Here is a 25,118-nt window from a genome sequence, read left to right as displayed (position 1 = left end):
CTGGCACCTGATGCTGTCTTTCCTCTTATGACAACATTTGAAGGCATTTCACTTGTTCATAACCTCTTCCCAGGTTTCACTTCTTGAGCTGACCACTTGCAGACCAAAATGTGAGAATATTTGGCCCAACTCTACTGATCTCTCTATATAAATAACACAACAGAAATGACCACTAAATACCTGAAAGATAAAAGGGGAAAAGTAAACTCAGAACATTGGAAGAAATAAAGAAGTTAGGAGAAAAGGGATGGCTGATGGGCAAGAGTTGGCTGACTCCTCATTCACCGGTTTCCTTTCTAACATGTTTCAAAGTGTATTATGTTTTCTATCATATATTTCCAGATTCTATCATGATATGTGCAAACACAGTCTACAGATACAGAAAACCGAGACTAGATTCTTATGCCAACTTTAGCAAAGACACGAATATAAGATGGTTTCCTACCAAATACCCAGGATGTAAGGGTGTAAATAAGAAAGGGGAAGGTTGTGGCAAGAGGCAAACACTGAAAGCCCAATTTTTTTTCTGAATAGCAGGAGTTGTCTGCCTCCTAGTTCACTTGCTTCTATTCTATTTTAAAATATTTTGTTTTTTTTCTGTCACATATTTCTAGATTGTATGGTTGACATGCACTAATGAAGTGTGCAAGGTGCAGGAAAGTGAGACTAGATTCTTCAGACAACATAAGTAAAGACACTAATGTGGCAGAGCTTAGTAACCAATATCCAGGACATAAGATAGAGAATGAAAGAAGGGGACAGTGGTATGCTAGGAATGTTAATATTAGGAGACCATTTTTCCATAAACTATACAGGTTGGCTGGCTCTTGATCCTGCTTTAATGCCTATGACAACACTTTAAGACATTTAGCTTATTCACAAACTGTTGCTAGTTTTTCATTTCTTGAGATGACCACTTGAAGACTCAGAGGTGGGAATAGCTGGCTGAGCTGACTGAAATCTCTATAAATAAAATAGGACAACAGACATGACCACAGAACATCTAGAAGATGAAAGGTGAAAATAGATGTGCAAAGGTTATTGGTATAAAGAAGAGTTAGGAAATAAGTGCTCACTAAAGTTGAGAGTTGGCTGATTACTGGTTCATCTATTTCCCATCTAATGTGGCCCAAAGCATGCCACTTTTCCATCACATATTGCTAGATTCTAAGGGTGATATCCGCAAATACAGTCTGCAGGTCCAGAAAACTGAGACTGGATTATTTGGGCAATTCCAGCAAAGAACTAATATAACAGAGAACACTAAAAAATATCCAGAATTTAAGAGGGTTTAAAAAAGGCCAAAGTGAAGTTGGCTGCCTCTTATCCTGCTCATTTTCCTATCGTATCATTTAAAAGCATTTTAATTGCTCATAAATTATCCCTAGACTTACAAACTTATTCTCCAAGGGCAGTATTAACTGGATACCAAAACCCAATAAAGACACATCAAAAAAAGAAAGCTAGAGGCCAATATCTCTGATAAATATTGATGCAGAAATCCTTAACATAATACCAGCAAACTGAATTCAACAATATGTTAAAAATATCATTCATCAAGACCAAGTGGGATTTATCCCAGGGATGCAAGGATGGTTCAACATATACAAATTAATCAATGTGTTACATCATATCAACACGATGAAGGACAAAAACCATATGTTCATTTCAATAGATGGTGAAAAAGCATTTGATAAAGTTCAACATCCCTTCATGATAAAGACCCTAAAAAAACTGGGTATAGAAGGAACATACCTCAACATAATAAAAGCCATATGACAGTTCCACAGCTAGTATTGTACAGAATGGAGGAAAAAAAAAACTGAAAGCATTTCCTCTAAGACTTGGAACATGACAAGGATGCCCACTTTCATTGTTATTCAGCATAGTACTGAAAGTCCTACCTAGATCAATCAGACAAAAGAAAGAAATAAAGAGCATCCACCTTTCTCACCACTCCTATTCAACATAGTGTTGGAAGTTCTGACCAGGGCAATCAGGCAAGAGAAATAAATAAAGGGTATTCAATTAGGAAAAGAGGAAGTCAGATTGTCCCTGTTTGCAGATGACATGATTGTATATTTAGAAAACCCCATCATCTCAGCCCAAAATCTCCTTAAGCTGATAAGCAACTTCAGCAAAGTCTCAGGATACAAAATCAATGTGCAAAAATCACAAGCATTCCTATACACCAATAACAGACAAACAGAGAGCCAAATCATGAGTGAACTCCCATTCACAATTGCTACAAAGAGAATAAAATACCTAGGAATCCAACTTACAAGAGATGTGAAGGACCTCTTCAAGGAGAACTACAAAACACTGCTCAATGAAATAAAGGAGGACACAAACAAATGGAAGAACATTCCATGCTCACAGATAGGAAGAATCAATATTGTGAAAATGGCCATACTGCCCAAGGTAATTTATAGATTCAATGCCATCCCCATCAAGCTACCAATAACTTTCTTCACAGAATTGGATAAAACTACTTTAAAGTTCATATGGAACCAAAAAAGAGCCTGCATTGCCAAGACAATCCTAAGCAAAAATAACAAAGCTGGAGGCATCACGCTACCTGACTTCAAACTATACTACAAGGCTACAGTAACCAAAACAGCATGGTACTTGTACCAAAACAGAGATAGAGACCAATGGAACAGAGCAGAGGCCTCAGAAATAACACCACACATCTACAACCATCTGATCTTTGACAAACCTGACAAAATCAAGAAATGGGAAAGGATTCCCTGTTTAATAAATGGTGCTGAGAAAACTGGCTAGCCATATGTAGAAAGCTGAAACTGGATCCCTTCCTTACACCCTATACAAAAATTAATTCGAGATGGATTAAAGACTTAAATGTTAGACCTAAAACCATAAAAACCCTAGAAGAAAACCTAGGCAATACCATCAGGACATAGGCATTGGCAAGGACTTCATGTCTAAAACACCAAAAGCAATGGCAACGAAAGCCAAAATTGACAAATGGGATCTAATTAAACTAAAGAGCTTCTGCACAGCAAAAGAAACTACCATCAGAGTGAACAGGCAACCTACAGAATGGGAGAAAATTTTTGCAATCTACTCATCTGACAAAGGGCTAATATCCAGAATCTACAAAAAACCTAAACAAATTTACAAGAAAAAAACCAAACCACCCCATCAAAAAGTGGGCAAAAGATATGAACAGACCCTTCTCAAAAGAAGACATTTATGCAGCCAACAGACACATGAGAAAATGCTCATCATCACTGGTCATCAGAGAAATGCAAATCCAAACCACAATGAGATACCACCTCACACCAGTCAGAATAGCGATCATTAAAACAACAGGTGCTGGAGAGGATGTGGAGAAATAGGAATGCTTTTACACTGTTGGTGGGAGTGTAAACTAGTTCAACTGCTGTGGAAGACAGTGGCGATTCCTCAGGGATCTAGAACTAGAAATACCATTTGACCCAGCCATCTCATTACTGGGTATATACTCAAAGGATTATAAATTATGCTACTATAAAGACACATGCACACATATGTTTATTGCGGCACTATTCACAATAGCAAAGACTTGGAACCAACCCAAATGTCCATCAATGATAGACTGGATTAAGAAAATGTGGCACATATACACCATGGAATACTATGCAGCCATAAAAAATGATGAGTTCATGTCCTTTGTAGGGACATGGATGAAGCTGGAAACCATCATTCTGAGCAAACTATCACAAGGACAGAAAACCAAACACCGCATATTCTCACTCACAGGTGGGAATTGAACGATGAGAGCACTTGGACACAGGGCAGGGAGGAACATCACACACTGGGGCCTGTTGTGGGGTGGGGGGCTAGGGGAGGGGTAGCATTAGGAGAAATACCTAATGTAAATGATGAGTTAATGGGTGCAGCACACCAACATGGCACAAACCTGCATGTTGTGCACATGTACCCTAGAACTTAAGGTATATATATATATATATATATATATTTAAAAAAGAAAAAAAAAAAAAAAAGAAATAAAGGCCATCCAAACTGGAAAAGAAGAAGTCAAATTATCCAAATTATCTTTGTTTGTAGATGATATGATCTTATATTTGGAAAAATCTAATGACTTCATCAAAAAACTTTAGAACTGATAAATGAATTCAAGAAAGTTGCAGGATAGAAAATTAACATATGAAAATCAGTAGCACTTCTATATGCCAACAATGAACAATCTGAAGAGGAAATTTAAAAATTACCATTTATAATAGCCACAAATAAAGTTACATACCTAGGAAATGACTTAACCAAAAAAGTAAAAGATATCTGCAATGAACACTATAAAACTCTGATGAAAGAAATTCACAAGGACACACAAAAAATGGAAAGATATTCCATGTTCATGGATTGGAAGAATCAATATTGTTGCAATGTCCATACTACTCAAAGAAATCTACAGATTCAATACAATCCTTATCAAAATACCAAAGGCATTTTTCATAGAAATAGAAAAAACAATCCTAAAACTTATATGAAATCCCAAAAGACCCAGAATAGCCAAAGCTATCCTGAGAAAGAAGAACAGAACTGGAGGAATCACATTACCTGACTTCAAATTATACTACAGAGCTACAGTAACCAAAACAGCATGATACTGGCATAAAAACATACAGACCAATGTAACAGAATAGAGAACCCAGAAACAAATCCACACACCTACAGTTAACTCATTTTCAACAAAGATGCCAAGAACATATACTGGGGAAAAGACAGTCTTTTCAATAAATTGTGCTGGGAAAACTGGATATCCATATGTAGAATAATGAAACGTGATTGATCTTTATCTCTCACTTTATACAAACATCAAATCAAAATGGATTAAAGACTTGAATCTGAGACCTCCTATAATGAAACCACTACAATGAAACATTGGGGAAAATCTCCCGGACGTTGGTCTGGGCAAAAATTTCTTGAGTAACACTCTACAAACATAGGAAACTAAAGCAAAAATGGACAAATGGGATCACATTAAGTTAAAAAGCTTCTGCACAGCAAAGGAAACAACCAACAAAGTGAAGAAACAACCCACAGAATGGGAGAAAAAATTTGCAAACTACTCATCTGATAAGGGATTAATAATCAGAACATATAAGGAACGCTATAGGAAAAAAAATCTAATCCAATTTCTTAAATGGGCAATGGATTTGAATATATATTTCTCAAAAGAAGGGATATAAATGGCAAACAGGCATATAAAAAGGTGATCAACATTATTGATCATCAGAGAAAAGCAAAGTCAAAACTATAATGAAATATCATCTCACCCCAGTTAAAGTGGCTTTTATACAAAGGCAGACAATAAAAAATACTGGTGAGGATGTGGAGAAAAGGGAATCCTCATACACTGTTGATGGGAATGTAAATTAATACAACCACTATGAAGAACAGTTTGGAGGTTCCTTAAAAAACTGAAAATAGGGCTTCTATAAGATCCAGCGATCCCACTGCTGGGTATATACCCAAAAGTAAGGAAATCAGGATCTCAAAGAGATACCTGCACTCCCATGTTTGTTGCAGCAGTGTTCACAATAGCCATGATTTGGAAGCAACCTAAGGGTCCACAAACAGATGAATGGATAAAGAAAATGTGATACATATATACAATGGAGTACTATTCAGTCATAAAAAAGAATAAGATCCTGTCATTTGCAACAACATGGATGGAACTGGAGGTCATTATGCTAAGAGAAATAAGCCAGGCACAGAAAGACAAATATCACATGCTTTAACTTATTTGTGGGCTCTAAAAATCAAAGCAATGAACTCATGGCTATAGAGAAGGATGGTAATCAGAGGTTGGGAAGGGTAGTGGGGGTGGGTGGGAGGAAGACAAGGATGATTAATAAAAAAAAAGTTAGAATGAATAAGACCTAGTATTTGATTACACGACAAGGTGACTATAGTCAATAAAAACCTACTTATACATTGTAAAATAACTAAAAGAGGATAATTGGCTTGTAACACAAAAGATAAATGCTTCAGGGGATGGATACCCAATGTTTCATGATGTGATTATTATACATTGCATGCCTGTATCAAAATATATCATGTACCATATATGTATATGATACATATATATATACACATACGCACACACACATATATATACCTATGATGTATCCACAAAAATTAAAAATAAAAAACCCTTTAAAATAAAATAAAATAAAATAAAATACATTATTCCTAGGCCTTACTTCTGATTACCTGCAGAGATTCAGGTGGGAATATTTTCCCAAGCCCCACTGAAATCTCTATAAACAAAATAATGCAACAGAAGTGACCACTGAAAACCTGAAAGGGAAATGGGAAAAACAAAAGTGTGAAGGTCGTTGGCAGAGTGAAGGAAGGCAGGAGAGTGGTACTGACTATTGGGCAGAAGTTGGCTTACTCTTGGTTTCCCTGTGTACCTTCTAATGTGATTCAAAGCATGCTGTCTTTTCCATCTCATATTGCTAAATGGTGTAGCTGACATGAGTAAATACAGTCAGCAGTGTATAGAAAACTGAGATTAGAGTCTCCCAACAATTTCATGTAGGTAATTGATGCAGCAGCAGTGACCACCCCATATCCTGGAAGTAAGAGGGAAAAGGAAAAGTAGGATGGGTGTGTGTTAAAAAGGGGCTTATTAGAAGACCACTTTTGTATGAAGGACAGCAGTTTGCTGGCTCCTAATCCTGTTTTGGCTCCTATCACAATATCTTTAAGACATTTCATTTGTTCATAAATTATTTTTAGGTTTCACTTCTTTAGCTGACCACTTGCGAATTGTAGGTGCGAATACTGAACCCAAGTCCCACTCAACACTATAAAGACATTAATGCAGTGGAAATGTCCACTGAACACCTAGAGGATAAAAGGAAAATAAAGGGATTAAGGTCACTGGTAGAATGTAGGGATCCTGTCTAAGAGCAGAAGTTGGCTGGTTCCTGGTCCTTATTCACCTAGAATCTCATTATTTTTAAGGCATTTCTCTTATCCATAACTCTTGCTAGATTTCTTTTTTTGAGTTGATAACACACTGACCTCAAGTTTGGATATAAATGCCAAGTAGCTCTAAAACCTCTGTAAAACAACTAACATAGCAGAAATGGCCACCATACAGATCAAATAGGTAAACAGATCAAAGAAAAAGGTAAAGAATAACAGTAGAAAGAAGGAAGTTCGGAGACAGTTGCTGGCTGAGAGGCAGACATGCCTGGCTCTTAGTCCACCTTCCACCTCTACTCTATTGTTTTAAAATATATTCTGTTTTCTTTCACATATCGCTAGACATTATTGGAGTCATGGACAAGCACAGTGCACACAACATTTTGAAAATTGAGGCCAGACTCTCCCTATCATCTCAGCAAAGACACTAATTCAGCAGAGCTGGCCAGTGAATCTTCGACAGGAATTGAGGATCTGAACAACTGGGAAAAAAGGGATGAATGGTAGGCATAGTTGTATTAAGAGAAAAGTTCTAGTGCCTTCTGTACTCCCACTGCTGCACTTGACTAGCCTACAAAAAAGAGAGACGTTTTGCCTATGGGACAGAGGTTGCCTGGCTCTTGGCTCTCTTCTGCCTATCCTTTTATTTTAAATGATTATTCTTGCTCATAGCATGTTGCTACATTTCCTTTTGTGAGCTTCCAATTCGCAGTCCTTGAGTTTGGAAAATTGAGGAAGAATCCACATAAAACCTCTGTTAAGACATTAAATCAACAGATCTGAGTATCACACATATAGTAAGTAAAAGGGGAAACGAGGAGAGGAGAGAGTGGAAGGGTGGGAGATATTAAAAGTTAGTGGCTCCTTTTTGCTTTTTTCCCTTTTGGTAATTTTTACTTGATGTTTGCCACCCAAAGTCTGCACTTTTGGGAATTTTGATCCCCTGTTTTCTTTAAACCCTACCAAAAAATTATTGTAACAGAATTTGCTATCCAGCACCAATCTCTATCAGGAGAAGGTTAAGGAATGTAGAGATGGCTATTATATGAATATCTGGCTAAATGCTCATATAATCTGGCTAAATGATTAGCTAAATTATTAGAGTTTCCTAGCTCTTGGCCAATTTTTATTTTGTGTGTGTGTTATGATCTACAGTGGGACTTGCCACTTCACTCTTTTGAGAAATTGAAATGTCTGGCCTTTCTGAAACTTTTGTAAAATTGCCCACACAGTTTTTGTCACTTGAAAGCCATTAGGTAAAAGTGGAAAGGGAAAGGGTGGGGGTAATATGTAGAGACAGATATTTTAGGAGACAGCTTCTAGCTAAAGGAAGGTGTGTATTGCCTCCTGGTTCCCCATTGCCTTCGTTTCTGGCATCACCAGCAGTTGGAGATGGCCACCCACAGTTCACCATGTCGGAGAATTTAGAGTCCCTGGTTTCCTAAAACTTCTGTAAAAATTGAATGAAACAGCATTAGGCCTTCAATACCCAGACCCGAGAGGTCAAAGAAGAAAGAGGTGGGGTTTTAAGGGGTAGGGAGCAGTAGAGGAAGGTACATATCCTACCTGTCTGCCTGCCAGCTGTCAAATTATTCTCCATAGCTAGCTGGCTCAGACTCCATTCGTGAAGCTACCTCTTACTGGTCCTCTTTATCATGTGACCTTTTCCAGAAAGTTCCATTCTCACTCCTCCTCTCTGATAATAACACCCACGAGTGGCACATAGCTCCCTCAGCCAATCAGTTCCGACTAGTCCCATGAAGCATCTGCCTATCAGACACACTCCAATTACTGTCACTCAGACTTCTCTCTGTCCCACAGCCCAGCCTCCTCCCTATATTCCATTTTTTCCCTTGTATAATGAATGCTGTTGTGAGTAGAAGTAGAGCAGTGACCAGACAGCAATATATGTGAACACAGACAGATATTTTTATTATCAGAAAATCCAAATCTTTAGAAAAAAGTATATGATGACTAGTTTAAATACATGATAAATGATTTTACAAGTTTTTACTTTTTAATTCATGTCCTTGGCTCAAACAAAGTTGACATTTGGTTTCACGTTCTTAAGTCTTTTTAGTTTGTTCTGACTTTTGTTTCAGGGTTTAAATGCTTGACCTGAACTCCTCATCCAATGACAACTATTCAAAAAAAAAAAAAAAAAAAAAAAAAAAACCAGAAGGCTGGACACGGTGGCTCATGCCTGTAATCCCAGCACTTTGGGAGGCTGAGGTGGTCGGATCACCTGAGGTCAGCAGTTCTAGACCAGCCTGGCCAACATGGTGAAACTCCGTCTCTACTAAAAATACAAAAATTAGCCTGATGTGGTGGTGGGTGCCTGTAATCCCAGCTACTCAGGAGGTTGAGGCAGGAGAATTGCTTGAACCCAGGAGGCGGAGGTTGCAGTGAGTGGAGATCACGCCACTGCACTCCAGCCTGGGTGACAGGGCAAAACTCTGTCTCAAAAAAACAAAAAACAAAAAACAAAAAACAAAAAAAAGAGAGAACCCACATCTTTTTATTTAATACATGATGCATTTTTAACAAGTTTGACTTCAAAGGAAATTTCTGTGTCATGAATTCTATTTCCTCACTGAACTTCATCTGGTATTAAAATAATATATTTTGAAATAGCATTTTTACCGAAAACAAAATGTGTTTCAGTAGACTTGATATTTTTGCGAGAAACAATGGTTCCTTTTGTTTAAGCTGTTTTGCAGCAACTGCTTTCTCCCTTCACTGAATCATAGACTGCTTCAGCAGTTCATTTTCTGCTTGAAAACAAGTTCCTTCTTCTGGCATTTCTCGTCTACCCAAAGACATTAGAATTTTTTGTTCTTTTTTATTTGCCTTTTTATATTTTTAATTTTGAGTGTTTGACTATGGGGATAGTCATGATTTTTCATAAAGTCGGGCTCTGAGAATCTGCTTTTTCAAAAGGATGACATTTACCACACAAATACCTCAGAAAATGAACTTGTTACATTTTGAGGCTTTAGAGTCTGTAAAACAAATTAATTTCTTATTTTATTTTGGCATTTTCAACCTGAATTCACTTTGAATAAGATACCAATGACTCTCCAATTAGACCTTCTCATAGCTCTAAAACTCCCTTCTCTAACCACCTGCTGACTAAATTAACTTCTATATTCCATGTGCGTTGTAAAAAGAATGTGCCTCACATACTGGAGTCAGCTAGCAACCCCATATCAGCTTGGTTCCAACAGTTTCCCAGTTCATGGAAAGCCTTCTTATTTAGTTTACTTGGAATAATTTGGCTTATTTTGCTTTACTGTTGTGGAATATATTGCTGTTACACTCTACGTGTAGGAATGCAGGATAAGCTTACTCAATGTTCTGTTAAATTGAACACTTAATAATTTTCCAGATATCACCTTTTGTTGGAACTCAAGAGTTATAAATGGCCCTTGACATACCAAGTCAGCATTTTGACTGAGCTCCTCTCTACCCCAAATGCAAGGGAACCAATAGTTAAGCAGGAATATCATTGCCCTATTCAGCCTAAAGAAGTTACAGAAGATGAATCTTCATCCTTCTACGAAGGAGAACCCTTAGGATTAAAGGTTCTCTTATAAAAGGGAGAGGAGAAATGTCAGAGGCATTTGAACCAGAGCAACTCCATCATGAGTAGGGGCTGGGTAAAATAAGGCTGAGACCTACTGGGCTGCATTCCGAGGTGGTTAGGCTTTCTAAGTCACAGGATGATATAGGAGGTCAGCACAAGATATGGGTCATAAAGAACTTGCTGATAAGCCTGCTAAATCTCACCAAAACCAAGATAGCAATGAGAGCGACCTCTGGTTGTCCTCATTGCTACACTCCCACCAGCGCCATGACAGTTTACAAATGCCATGGCAACGTCAGGAAGTTACCCTATATGGTCTAAAATGGGGAGGAACCCTCAGTTCTGGGAATTGTCCACCACTTTCCCAGAAAACTCATGAATAATCCACCCCTTGTTTAACATGTAATCAAGAAATAACCATAAAAATGGGCAACCAGCAGCCCTAGGGGCTGCTCTGCCTATCTTTGTTCCTTTACTTTCCTAATAAACTTGCTTTCACTTAAAAAAAATAAAAAAAGAATGTGCCCCAAAGCAAGGTGATTACATTCCTTTAAAATCTCTTCTTTTTGTATCCCTTTCTCTAATTTAGACTTACGGAGTATGAGGCCCAAGCATCTAATTCAACAGGTGATTTTGAAGTACAGCGGGTTTGAGAACCACTGGCCTAGATTATTGTCCTAGCTTCCTAGTTGGTGCTCTGATTTCTCTTTTTTTCCCTCTCCAGTTTATTCTTCACATAATAAATTTACCTTCCTAAAATACCAGTTAGTGTATAAGACTCCTTTCTCAAAGGACTGCAATGAGTCCCTACTTTCTATTAACAGCCAAATATCTTAACTTCATTTTCAAGGATTTCCATTATCTGTTATCTTCTGCTCCCCTGGCCTCATCTACACCATTTCCTTCAACAGACCTCATGCTCTAGCCTCATCATGCACTCTTTTAACATTGGTATCTTTGTTCTCTTTGCCTACAAAGGGCCCCTACTTTATTACTTACAACTTTAGGTGCCTCTATTGAAATTTCATTCTTCAAGAACCATTTTCTTTTCTTTCCTTTCTTTCTTTTTTAATTATTAATATTATTGTGATTGATAAATCATAATTGTGTACATTTATGGGGTACAATGTGATGTTTTGATATACATATACAATGTGAAATGATTAGATCAAGCTAATTCACATATCCATCACCTTGCTTACCTACAATTTTTTAAGGTGAGACATTTGAAATTTACCCTCTTAGTTTGAAATATATGATGCATTATTATTGCACCCTGCTGTGCAATAGCTCTCAAAACCTATTCCTACTGCCTGTCTGAAACTTTGGACCTGTTTATTAACAACTCCTCATTCCCTCTCTCCTCACCCCCTAGCCTCTGGTAACCACCATTCTGCTCTCTACTTCTATGAGTTCAACGTTTTAAGATTCCACATATATGTGAGATCACGTGGTATTTGTCTTTTTGTGCCTGGCTTATTTCACTTGACATAATGTCCTTTAGATTCATCTATGTTGTCACAAATGACAGGATTTTCACCCTTTTATGGCTAAATAGTATTCCGTTGTGTACATATACCACATTTCCTTTATCCATTTGTTCATGGACACTTAGATTGATTCCACTTCTTGATTATTGTGAATAGTGCTGCAATAAACATAAAGTGCAGATAACTCTTCAATATGCTGATTTGTTTCTTTTGGATATATGCCCAGCAATGGGATTACTGGATCATATGGTAGTTCTATTTTCAGTTTTTTGAGGAACCTCCATACTGTTTTCCATAATGGCTGCACGAATTTACATTCCCACTAACAATGTGCAAGCATTCCCTTTTTTCTGCATCCTTGCTAACATTTTCAATTAGTGAAATAATGGTTAAGAACATCTATATCAAATTTGTCCCTGTATCTTCTAGTAGGTAGTAAGGGGGCTAATTGTGCTCCTTTATCCTCCCCCTTCCCAATGATTACATAGGCTATTGTACATATGGATGACTGTTTATGGATTTTTGTCTTATTATTGCATGACTTCCCATGCCTTCTGTGCAATAAGTATATGTGTATACTCTACAACATAGGTGCTAAGTGACTCTAAGGTCCCAAATTTCCTGTTGTGCTATGGAATTTCTGTTAAGCCTATCTTATTATTTCATAAGGATTTTAATAATTAAGGGTTGATTACAAGTTCAATGATTTTTGTGTGCTCGGACTAAACTTATCGAATTCTAGTGCTGTTTGCATTTCACCAATTCTATTTGGTTGCAATCGATGGTTTTGTTGGCTAGCCATGTTAGTATCCTTTCCTTTGGTTTGAATGGTAATCTTTGTGTGCAGTGGGAAGAGATTAAAAGATATGAGAGAAGGCAGGGACAGATTGGAGGCAATCCTACTGCTTATAGATAGGGTGAATTGAAATTCTGCTTTCTCACTTTCTGCGTTCTAAGTTTTCTGTACACTTGACTGCTTCTGTGCAACAATGGTGATATTTGTTAGAAATATGGGTATAATATCCAGAAGTGATTCTTCTGAAACAGAAACTACCCATTTTGATTTGTAGGTTCTGCTATATTTCATAAATTGCACCACTTCTCAATCATATCATGTCTGATTGTTTGATCAGTGCATATTTGCTCACATCTGAATGCAGCTATATAAAACCAACATGACCTTTATGCCTAAGCAGTTCATGCAGGGTCTTGTAAGCTTCTGTTGATTAACTCTCCAAAGCCATCTTTCACATAGACACTGGTTACACAACTGTCATCCAAACACAGACCATCCATGATTTGAGAATAGCCCGACAATTCAGTCTTCCAAAGATCCAAATGACTTTGGTATTATCCCATCTTTGTTGATTTTCACATACTGAAATTCACTTTACTTTTGGAAGTGTGGATATTTGAGAGTTGGAAATAAATATATCCAAGGCTTACATTAAGTGCATTTATTTTCAAGGTATGATGTGGAGTTTTCCTTCATACAGTACTATTATTAGGGCACATTTTGTACAGGGGGAAAACAGAGACAAGATAAGTTGGGTGACTTTTAGGAGTTGATGATAGATTATGGGTGAGAAAAGGTGGCTTGCCTATAGGAAAGATAAAAGCAGTAGAATGAGGGTTGGAAGGCTGCCAAAGACAACTATCTATCTCACATTTTGGATGAAGACTGGCTCTGCCTTTGGTGCCATTTGTACTGTTCATCTGGGTGATGCTTCAGTAAAGAAATGCATAGTAATTGTGGTGATTCAAGTTGTCAGGTTGCTAATGAGAGACACAAGTCTTTTTCTAGAAAGCAGATCCACCCTCCTGGGAGGATACAATGTGTAGAGTTGACGATTACACCATATAAATTAGTACTTGATTACAAGTTGCTTATATTGTTCACTCATGATTTTATTCTCTAGTCTGACCAACAAACATACTTAGAAACCTATTAAGTGCTAGCTGTTACAATGGCGAGCCATCTCAAACTTGGTCCTTGCCCTCATGGCACTTCAGTTCAGTGGGGGTTATTTGTATGAATAAATAAATAATTACAATGTGGCATAAGTTCTATTAATGGGGAAATAGCCACTGATCTCTCTCTCTCTCTTTTTTTTTACTAACAGCTTCATTGAGGTATAATTTATATCACATAAAACTCATCCATTTGACACGGATTTTTAAAAAAGCATAAATCAGATCATACCCCTTCCCTGCTTGAAATTCTTCAATGGGCCTTCTGTTGCTGTTGAAAAAAGGGTAAAACTCTTCCACTTGGCATCTAATCTGTCCTGTCACTCATTCTGCTCTACCCAAAATTGCCTTCTGACTGTTCAGGGAAGACATCAAGCTGTTTTCTGCCTCAGGACTTTGGCATGTACTGTTCCCTATGCATGAACTCTCCCTGATTCGTCATGTAGCTGAATCTTTCTCCTCTTTCAGATTATGGTTTCAAAGTCACCTTTTCTGAAAGGCCTTCTCTGGCTACACTATGCAGACTTCCACGGTATTGACTTCCACAATCTGCCTTCTCTTTATTCATTGTCCCAGCACCTGTTCTATCTCAGTGGCAATTATCATAAGCTATGCAAGTCTGGTCTGAACAATACAATTATAAGGTTCTTAAGGACAATACACTCTGTTTTCCTTGCTGTGAAGTGAACAAGTTGTTGGACATACAGTGGTATATATAGAAAAAAACACTTACTGTAAAGACCTTCAGAGCAGTGCTACTCAAAATGTGTGCAGACTGGTGCTGGTTCATTGTTTGTTACCAGTCTGAGATGATATAAGGAAAGAAATGGAGGGTAAGTCTTTACCAACCTTCATAGGAACTTGACAGGGTAATATAATGGCTATTGAATGTAATACTAAAAAATACTGAACTTATATTTTATATATCTTATTTTGCTTATTTCATTTTTTAAATAATTTATTTTTGTTGCATGTTTACTGGTCCATGAAGATCTTGGGGGGAAAAACTGGTTCTTCTTCACAGATAGTTTAGGAAGCACTGTTTTAGAGGACATAATCTGAGAGTTTGGGGAGAAGATAAAATGCTTTTAATTCATCTTGCTATAACATTGGGTAGGAAATGATCTTTCCTTGTTAATTTCAGGCAGGGGAGAGAGAGAAGAGAGACACAGTGCAGTGGTTGACTATAATAAAGGCATTTTGGGAGAGAGAGAATAGGAGTCTCAGACTTCGCAACTTTAAGCTGACAAATGCCTGTGGCTTTCGAAATGCATGGCAGGAAGTTGGAACCCAGCCCAGTCCCCACTCCTCATTCCCTTGGTGTTCTATGTACCATTTCCATTTGGAGAAGAAAGTGAATCCTGAGCTACCAGAGAAGTTGTGCACCAGGAGAGGTGACTGGGCTCCCTGGCATTTGGGACCAGGGGGAATTTTTACCTGCAAGCCCACCTCCCTTGCCTGCAAAGCCAGGCTCCAGCCCAGTGAGCTCTGTGTTTACATGCCATCTGCTGAGGTGTCAGTGATCACAACACGTGGCTTTGAGCATTTGAATTTTTTATTTAGAACATAAAAAATGTCAGAACAAAGAAAGGGAAAGTAGAGAACAGAAGAAGAAGACCTGGAAGGGGAAGAGAGAAGGGAATAGTTGTTATTGGCAAGCAAAACAGCATAACTAAATCTTATTTAAACTTGTTTTCTCTCTAAGCAAAATAGGCCCTTCTGTTTTTCAAGTACATTCTGAGATCTGGTAAGCTGCAGAGTTCACTTCCTCAAGCTTGTTGAAGCTCCTGGCTGCCTGTTTGGGTTCAATCTTATGAGTAATGCTCTTGTTTTAGTAAAATTTTGGAAAAATTAGATGTCATCTAGTACCCCCCTTCCATCATTATTTTCTGGCATAAGTGAGGTTGGATGAGGAGGGAGAGAGAAGACGAAGCATAAGAAAAAAGGGGAATGAAAATGTGTGTGTGTGTGTGTGTGTGTGTGTGTGTGTGTGAGAGAGAGAGAGAGAGAGAGAGAGAGAGAGAGAGAAGAGGGAAGGAAAATGGTTGGACAGCAGGGAGTGATGGGGATGTAATTGATGCCTGTTAAGATACAGTTCATGTTGGGCTTTTGGATGGTTTTTTTCAAAACCAGATTCACAAAGGTGTCCTTTTTTTTTTTCTTTTTTTTTGAGACAGAGTCTTGCTCTGTCACCCAGGTTGGAGTGCAGTGGCATGATCTCAGCTCACTGCAACCTCCACCTCCCAGGTTCAAGTGATTCTTCTGCCTCAGCCCCTCAAGTAGCTGGGACTACAGGCACGTGCCACCATGCCTGGCTAAGTTTTTTTTTTTTTTTTAGTAGAGACAGGGTTTCATCATATTGGCCAGGCTGGTCTTGAACTGCTGACCTTGTGATCCACCCACCTCGGCCTCCCAAAGTGCTAGGATTACATGCATGAGCCATCGCTCCCGGCCCAACGTGTCCTTGTTTTTAAAAGCCCTTTTTATCTCTGATCACTTCATCCTCATAAATTTAGAGCTTGTGCTTCATTTATTTACATTTGTGTCTTTGCAAATGCTTTTATATGACCTTTGTGGTGCTGGCTTTCTATCTCACTGAGAAGCTTGGGTGGGTAAAGTGGGAAAGGCGAGGTGCTCTACTAAGAGTGTTACCAATCTAGATAGAAAACTTAGTTTGGCAATGGATTAGCTATGAGACTTTGGGCAAGTTATATATATTTTCTGAGTCCATTTTCTGATATGTAAAAGGCTTAGGAAGGTGGGTGGGCAAGAAGTCTCTCCTCATAGAAGTTCTGAGAAAATTAAATGAAAGTCTAAAGAAAACGGCTAACACATCAGAGAGGAATATAAGATAGATGAACTTTCTTCTATTTTCTCTCCTTGCACAATGACCTGTTTGATTGCCTGTAGCTCTCTACTGCTAACAGCAGACATTACCTAAATTCCTCCACTTAAAGGGTCAGCAATTGTCTCCAACTCTGGTACCAGTATCAACCTAGGCAGGGAAAATGTCAGGTCTTCTAAGGCAGTGGTTAACTGGTGCAACACTGAATGAGCCCTGCTATGGCTCATGTTCTCCCCTGGGCACTTCAATTGTTTGTGGGTTTTTGTTTTGTTTTGTTTTTGTTTTTGGTCTTATTTGGGGAGTGATGAACATCTGTTGTTGGATCATTCAATCCAGATCCAATTTGCCCTGTGTAATCTGCTAGACTGTTTTTGATTGGTCCTTCAGATCCTCAGCTCTGCTTAGAACTTGGCTAAGAATACTCATATCTATCTTGGTTTTTGCCCACTTGGACTGATTTTAAAGCTTTAGTCTGCCTTATAACTTTATATCCCCAAGGATAACGGGGCTCTGGTTTTGCTTCCCTGTTTGTGTCCTTAGCATTCACCTGGCCTACCCTGGCCCAAACTGAACTCCAAGAGGGAAGAAATGTAGATCTAGAAGTGACAGTGGTGTATTTTCCAAATTCTAGTCATTAGTATACCACCTTTTCAATTTTTTGCCATAGAGGTGGACCATCTGAACTATAATTTACTTAATATTTTTATTTACATTGACTGAGTTTCTTTTATCTATATGTCTACTTTAGCCTCATTGTAAGGAATGGTATCTATAAAATCACAGAATTGCTGGGATAGTTGTTTTTCCAATATGTATTTAATATACATTCAAAACTAATAAGTTAAAAGAGAAGTTTTGCTATGTAGTATCTAAAATCATCTCATGTACATTTTGGGAAATACTGATCTTGTCTACGTCTGCATTTTACAGATTGATAATCAGGTTCAGAGGGGTTTGGTTTGCTATATAGCTAGTTAGATGAATTCTTGGGATTCAAACCTGACTCCTACCTCCTAGCCTCGTGCTTTTTTTTCTTCTTATTGTTATTATACCACACTGCCTCCTGCCTTTGCATCTATTCCTAATATTACTCTAGGGCTCTACACACAGTAACTGAGCTATCATTACTGACATAGGTGAAAAAAACTAAATCACTTTACATAACATGCCTGACAATGCAGTGTAAAGCATCCAGATCCAGGACCTTACCATGAGAGATTGAGAGGCTGCTTGACTGACAGATTGTACACATGATGGCTAACTCTGGGACTAACGTTGACAAACAGCGCCATGTTAGAGAGAGTCCTGGAAGATAAAACAACAATTAATTACAGAACAACTCCTAAAAAATGACATCATCAACTGATACAAGAATTTCTAAGAGACTTACTTGCTCTATTGGGATGTCCACTTCTAGCCTGAGTAGATCACATCTCTGGGTTGTACTCCTGGGGAAATCTTCTGTTTCTTTCCGGGATTTCAACAAGCTAGAATTTTCTGCAGCTCATTGTCCACTCTGAAATGTACATCTTGACCTCTGAGAGGTCTTCGTTAAAGCATTCATGGAATATCCAAGTCTTCTCTCACTTTAGGATTGTTACCAGGGGAAGTTCCATGTAAATGTACAAAGATGTCTTTGCCAGATAGAACTCAGTATCAAAGGGAACTGCAGGAAGTGATTCCAGGAAGCTTAGTTAAGTAGCTTAAATATTCTTGACTCTACATTTGTAGAAGAAAGCAGTGGTTTTGTGCTGTCTGTAACACCAAGACTCACATTGGACTTTGCTCTTCTGTATGTAGATATCCACCCTCAGCTTTCATCCAGCTGGCTCATCTTGAAAGGAAACATCTTCTTATCTCCACTTCCCCTTTTCTTGACCATCCAACTTACTTCCAAATAGTTTTGGTTCTCTTTCTCTGTCTCTCTCTCTCTCTCTGTCTGTCTTTGATGGAGGCATTTGAGGTAATTTTTATCTGCTTTGAAAAAACTGGGAACCATGGACCATAGTAGGGATAATTTGTCTCATTATTATTATCATCAGAGATGAACAGCAGCTCCTATCTCTATTACCCAAATGCAATTTGATATAGAGTACAGGGACTTACACGGCTGAATTCAAATGAAAAGAGGGTCACTAAAGGAAGAGAAAGGGTGGCAGCTCAAAGCATGGTAAAGGAAATCAATTTTCATTACTTAGACTGACATCATACTATACATTACTTTCTTTTTAAAGGAACAGACTTTGCTTGTTCTTGTAGTAGACATTCCCCCAAAGTCTCATAATTCTGAGTTGTGTGTATAGGATTCAGTTTACCATTCTTTTTCCCAACGTTGTCCTAGTGATTTTCTCTTTCAGTTCTATCACTCCATAGACTTTAATTTTTGTCAGGTCTGGATCTCAAAATTGCAATAAAAGCTGATTTAAAAGATTGTCAGTAGGCAAAGGATAAATTCTTGAGATGATGGGTACCCTATTTATCCTGGTGTGGTTATTGTGCATTGCATGCCTGTATGAAAATATCTCATATAACCCACAGATGTATACATCTAGTATGTACCCACAAAAATAAAAAAAATAAAAAAAGTTTGTCAGTAGAAATAAGGAGACCCAGCTGGAATTATAGAATGGGAAAGGCCTTTACAGATCATCGGTCATGGTAGGCCAACTGAGATAGCCATTCTTATGCACGGCTCAGATCGCTCTTTAAGACAAAATCTGTCTCAAAGAATTAAGGTAGCTGACAACCTCCAGCTTCAGGTACCTTCAGATCTGCCTCAGTTTTTCAAGTGGAAGGTGTGTGCTTTCTGGGCTGCTGCCAGCTAATGACTGAACAAAGTTGGGATGAAATGATTTGCCATTTGGAAGAAGCATAGGACTCCTCTATGAGCTATCTTTTGCACTGATCTCTTAGTTGTGTTGGCCAAGATTTTATCAATGCTACAGCACAGTCTGAAGCTTTTCCTATTAAACTTGCTTCCTTTTCCCTTCTGTTACTGGTATAGACCTGTATTGTGGTCTGAAGCTCTCCCTGCCTACTTATGTCCCTTTCCCTTTTATCTTTCACAGGTATTACTCCCAATAAATATCTTGCACTTCTAATTATTATCTGCTTTCAAATGACCCATCCGACACATCAATGACTGCCCCCCACCACTCCCACCTGAGTTAAAGTAATGGAATTGTAACACTGTCTGTAGAGTTGAAGTGACTTGCCCAAGGTCCCTTACCTTGCTAGTAGCAAAGTCAGTTTGACAACCCAAACTTTCTGATCCCCAGTTCAATGTTATATCTCAAACTTAGTCATTCATGTATAAAACAACCAGGTAGGCAAAACCCAGATTTTGCTATATCTCTTTATCCCCCTTGCTATTGTTTACTTGAACATTAAAAACATATTTTACTTTTGTTATATCTCTATTTTAGCCCTGTTTGAAGTAATAGTATCTATACAATTTCAATTTTGATGTGCTAGTTTTATATTTTTCTAATACATAGTAAGGAAATATATTTTCATTAAAATAAAAAAGTTTGCATGCGTATACTACCTAAAGTCACCTCATGTATGGTCAGTGATTGGCGAACCCTGCATTTTTAAACACTGTGCTATAAACCTTGCTGCTTTCTAGGACATACAAATAAGAGGAGAAGGAAAGGGGAAAGAGATGAAGGAAGAAAAGAAGGAAAGAAGAAAGGAAGGAAAGAAAACAGAAAGGAAGGAAAGAAGGAGAGCAAAATATTTTCTGGTGAGAAAGTCATGATAAAAAGTCATCAATAACTGTATCAGGTGCCTTGTTGTGACATCCATATATCCTGACAAGCCACAGTTTAACCTCCATTGCATTAAAAAGTCCTTTGTTTGTTGGTTGCCTAAAAACCATATTGAAAATATATGGATGTAATTTAAGAATCAAGATTTCTTCTTCTAAAAGACTAGATTCATTTATTCCCAAAATGGACTAAGTGCTCCACTTAGAGCAAATTATTGGAGAAAAATGCACACTGCATTTGAAAGCAGTAGCTCTAATCTGCATCTTATAAAGTGTTTGAATGTACATACTCCTAAGAAAGAGGTTTAAGTAACATTTCCTTTTTCATTTAAAACATATTCATTATGAAAACAAAATAAGATATTAGATATTTCTTTGATTAAAAAATATAAGAATATAATTACAATAATCTTTCACCTTTGTTTCTATTCTTTTGGCTTAAGAGCTTTATAATGATCACGATTCTCTTGTGCTAATGAAACAAAATTGGGGTTAGAACTCATGTAATAACTTAATAGATTTTTAGTATTAGAGCGATAATTTAACATTTCTCTTTCATTTCATGGAGATGGTATTATTCAGAACCTCTGCCAAACAGATATTACTAATTTAGAAGCAATTTTGTTAATTCCTAAACAAATTGTCCTTCCAGAGAAAGAAAGTGTATAAAATAACCTTAATGAAATACTAGCTTCTACAGTGTCACAAATTTTAAAGGCATGGGAAGTTTGAAAGTAAATATTCAAGTTGTGTTTTATGTAAGTAGAAAGGTGGCTATACACTTTGGCAGGGTCATATAATGTACTATGTTGAAACCTACTCTGACATCTGCTCAAAAAGATTTGGTAGTGGTCTGCTTCTGAAAGGACAAATGCAGTACTGATCTGCACATATACTTGAATCAATTGGGAAAGAGTCAGTTTCCTGTGTCCCCAATTCCATGGTTTATATTTCAAACCCAATTAAAATAGTTTACATTTCAAACCGAAATTGAATCTAAAAATAAGTAAAGAATCATATCAAATTATTTTTTAAATTAGGAAAGAATATAGCTGCTTCACAGCTAAAACGACAGCATAATTGAAAGCAAGGCTATTGCATTCAGGTTTTGGTATTTACCGAAGTCATTTCTCCAAGTTTCTGGAGAAAGCATTAGGTACTTGATGTATTTCCTTTTTGGATGATTACAGAAAAATGCAAACTAAATAGGATATATTGCCCAGGGACACTTGCTTGTTCTTACCAGGTTAGCGAGCATGTAGTGATAACCTCTTGAGTGTTTCCCTAGGATCACAACCTGCAGAAAGAAGAAATAAGACATGTTGCTTATTCAAGAAGGACATTTTCAATTGCACAATCAGTGGGGTGGCTAGAACAAAATGTTAGAGCTTTTATATACAGGAAAATCACAGTTAATTGGATCAGATTTCTTGTTGTTGCATTTCGCTTTCAACTGGATAAAACAGGAAGACTTGCTAATATCAAACTTAAAATGTCAAAACAAGGGGAAAAAAACTCCCTAAACTTTCAGGTCAATAGCATCACTGTCACTTAAAATAGACGGCAAAAGTGATGAAGCTGAAGATCCCCCACTCATGAACTCGATTTCTGTACTTAGCTTTTGAGATGGAAAATCAGCTGAACTTTGCATACAAAGTAGAAAATAGAATGTACAGTATTTTTTTTTTTTTTTTTTGTTATCTGGAATGCTAAGGGAATAGAACATTCAAGGAATGGGGTTAATGGGATTTTCAGGTTAACCGAGGTTGCTTTTGCTTATTGAAAACTTTTCTAAAATAATTATCTTCCTTTTCCTGCTTTAGTTTGAAAGACTTGTAATCACTTGTACATCTTTTGGTGCTGATTGTGATGCTTTAGGGCACTGAGGAGGGATTCCTCTCGAGGACATTTGGCAATGCCTGGTGACATTTTTGATTGTCACAACTGGGAAGGGTGCTACTAGCATTTAGTGAGTAATGGCCAGGGATGTCGCTAGACATCCTACAATGCTTGGAATAGCCCACACAATAAAGAATTCTCAGGCCCAAAATGTCAGTAGTGCTAAGGTTGAGAAACCCTTCCTCAGTATCATCATTCTTACCATAATTTTTATGAATAATGCTATATTAGTACAAAGTCTAATAATAGGCTTTGTATTAATAAAAATGTACTTTGTACAGTTCAAGAAGTACATTTTTATTATCTCAAAATATGTGAGTGGGCTGAATATTTTCCAATCAAATGTATTGGTTAGAAGTTAGAAGTTTTTGACTAAATAATTGATGTTTATTTCCTTGAAGCCAAATTCACCAAAAACTCTGGCTAACTGAGGATTTTTATTGAGTACTGACTGTGTACAAAGTACTACAATGAGTACCCATGGAGGGAACAGGATAACATAGAGGTTAAAGACACAACCAGAGGTGGAACCAGGTTTTGTACTGGCCTGAAGCTAATGCAATTTTAGGATCTTTCTTTAAAAAAATATAAAATTATGAATGTCATAATTTGGAACAAGGCCTTGGAAAGAAGCTATGCAAGTGAGGGGCCATTAAGCTTAAGCTTTATGATAAATTTCTCTCTGGATGCAGCTATTAAAGGGTTTAGAACAAAGTGAGAAGGCCTCAAAATTGCACATATATCAAACCAGAACTATACATGAAAGATTGTAATAATAATAAGTCTAACTGTCCTTATTTGAGTGCCTAGTATATGCAGGCACGGTGCTAAGTGCTTTATATGTATTTAATCCCCAGAACAGTTTAACAGATTAAGTATCATTAGTCTCATTTTACAGATGAGGAATTTCAGTCAGAGAGAGTTTATGTAATTTTTCCAAGGCCACACAGCTAGGAAGCGGTAAAGCTGGGATTGGAATCTGGGTCCATTTGCCTCTAGAACCCATACTCTTGGCAGTACTTCACATGGTTTCTAAATATATGCTAAATAGCAAATGCTAGTAATTGCTATAAAGTCTTGGACAAGAGGAAGAAGAGATATTTAAGGCCTGATAGGAACAGGGAAGGCTTCATGGACGAGGCAATGTTTAAGTTGACCCAGAGAAGTGGAACCATACATTTGACTATGATGCTGGCATTACAAGCCCTCAAGTCATTTCAACAAGTCATTTTAAGTATGTGTGTGTGTGTGTGTGTTTGTGTGTGTGTGTGTGTGAGAGAGAGAGAGAGAGAGAGAGAGGACAAGAGAGCAGTTTTTGATTAATTTAAATTATGAGCCACATTTCTGACTGATTATTTATAGAGGAAATGAAAGGTTAATGAATGTCTTGAGGATGTGATTTCTCATGCTTCCATGACACAAAATGAGCTGTTAGGTATCTTCTGGGATGTATTCTTCAGTGTCCACTTGCGAGAAACATCCTTGCCGGTGACATTTGTTAACTTTTGGTGGCAAGTTGGGACCATACATTTGTTGAATTTTTAATTAACTGACAACTCTCAACATAATAAAACCAGAGGGTTTTGAGTTCTGCTAGAAAAATGAGCAATATTCTTAAAGACATCTGGCAATGCTTAGAGGGGAATAAGGAAGGAATCCCAAGGAAAAGGAATACGTCTTTCTCATCAGAGGCAGAGTTTAGTGTTTTTTTGTGTGTAGAGAAGGTGAGAGGGAGCAATAGAAGACATCAGTGTTGTGAAAAGAACAGTGAGTGAGAACCCAGGACCCCAGTCTTGTCATTTACTAATTGTTTGTTTGTGGGCAAATTACTGAGCCTTCATTTCCTTATCTATAATCTGGCCCTGCCTATATCAGAAGTGTTGCCGGGATCAAACTGGATAATGTCTCCTAAAGTGTTTGAGGCTGGGTGCGGTGGCTTACGCCTGTAATCGCAGCACTTTGGGAGGCCGAGGCAGGCGGATCACCTGAGGTCGGGAGTTTGAGACCAGCCTGAACAACATGGAGAAACCCCATCTCTACTAAAAATACAAAATTAGCCAGACGTGGTGGCAGATGCCTGTAATCCCAGCTACTCGGGAGGCTGAGGCAGGAGAATCACTTGAACCCGGGAGGCGGAGGTTGCAGTGAGCTGAGATCGTGCCATTGCACTCCAGCCTGGGCAACAAGAGTGAAACTCCATCTCAAAAAAAAAATGTTTGAAATGCGCATTATTTAAGTGTGTGATGCTATATAAATGTGGGGAGGGGTCATTCATTGAGACATTGTTTCTCAGGTTCAGAAAAACTTGGAGCTATCAAGATACCTGCTTTAATTCAGGCCCACTTTGGTCTGCTCAGAACAAATTTACTTATTTGAAGGTAGCTGTCTTATAACAACACCCTTTCAAAATTTAGCTTTAAACTGGGATAGGAAGCTTATCTAAAGATAGGAACATTAAAGTGTCACAAAGCTGATGTATTGAAGCCCATAATTAATTCCTCATCCTTGCTTTCAGTGCCTTAACTCTTACTTAACATATAGTTCTTACCAATCTTGGTTTTCCAGTTCACAGTAAATTAAAAGCTGCAAACT

The 25,118-nt window shown here is 37.8% G+C and overlaps 1 protein-coding gene across 7 annotated transcripts in view; it reads right to left on the bottom strand.

Moving 5' to 3' along the window:
* The window catches only part of GRIA3 (glutamate ionotropic receptor AMPA type subunit 3), a 307,537-nt gene that overhangs the window by 114,322 nt on the left and 168,097 nt on the right, over positions 1-25,118 (bottom strand). For all 7 annotated transcript variants that reach the window (XR_010154884.1, XM_054676683.2, XM_063804853.1 and 4 more), the window contains one exon: positions 21,871-21,924. Coding sequence is in view for 6 of the 7 variants with exons in the window: in XM_054676683.2 (XP_054532658.1) it covers positions 21,871-21,924 (54 nt within the window). In the remaining variant the exon portion in view is untranslated. The remainder of the gene's footprint in view (positions 1-21,870; positions 21,925-25,118) is intronic.

The sequence above is a fragment of the Pan troglodytes genome, chromosome X (assembly GCF_028858775.2).
Source record: "Pan troglodytes isolate AG18354 chromosome X, NHGRI_mPanTro3-v2.0_pri, whole genome shotgun sequence".
Classification (NCBI taxonomy): domain Eukaryota; kingdom Metazoa; phylum Chordata; class Mammalia; order Primates; family Hominidae; genus Pan; species Pan troglodytes.
Note: the sequence above shows the minus strand (reverse complement) of the source record. Positions and strands in the feature narration are given on the sequence as shown.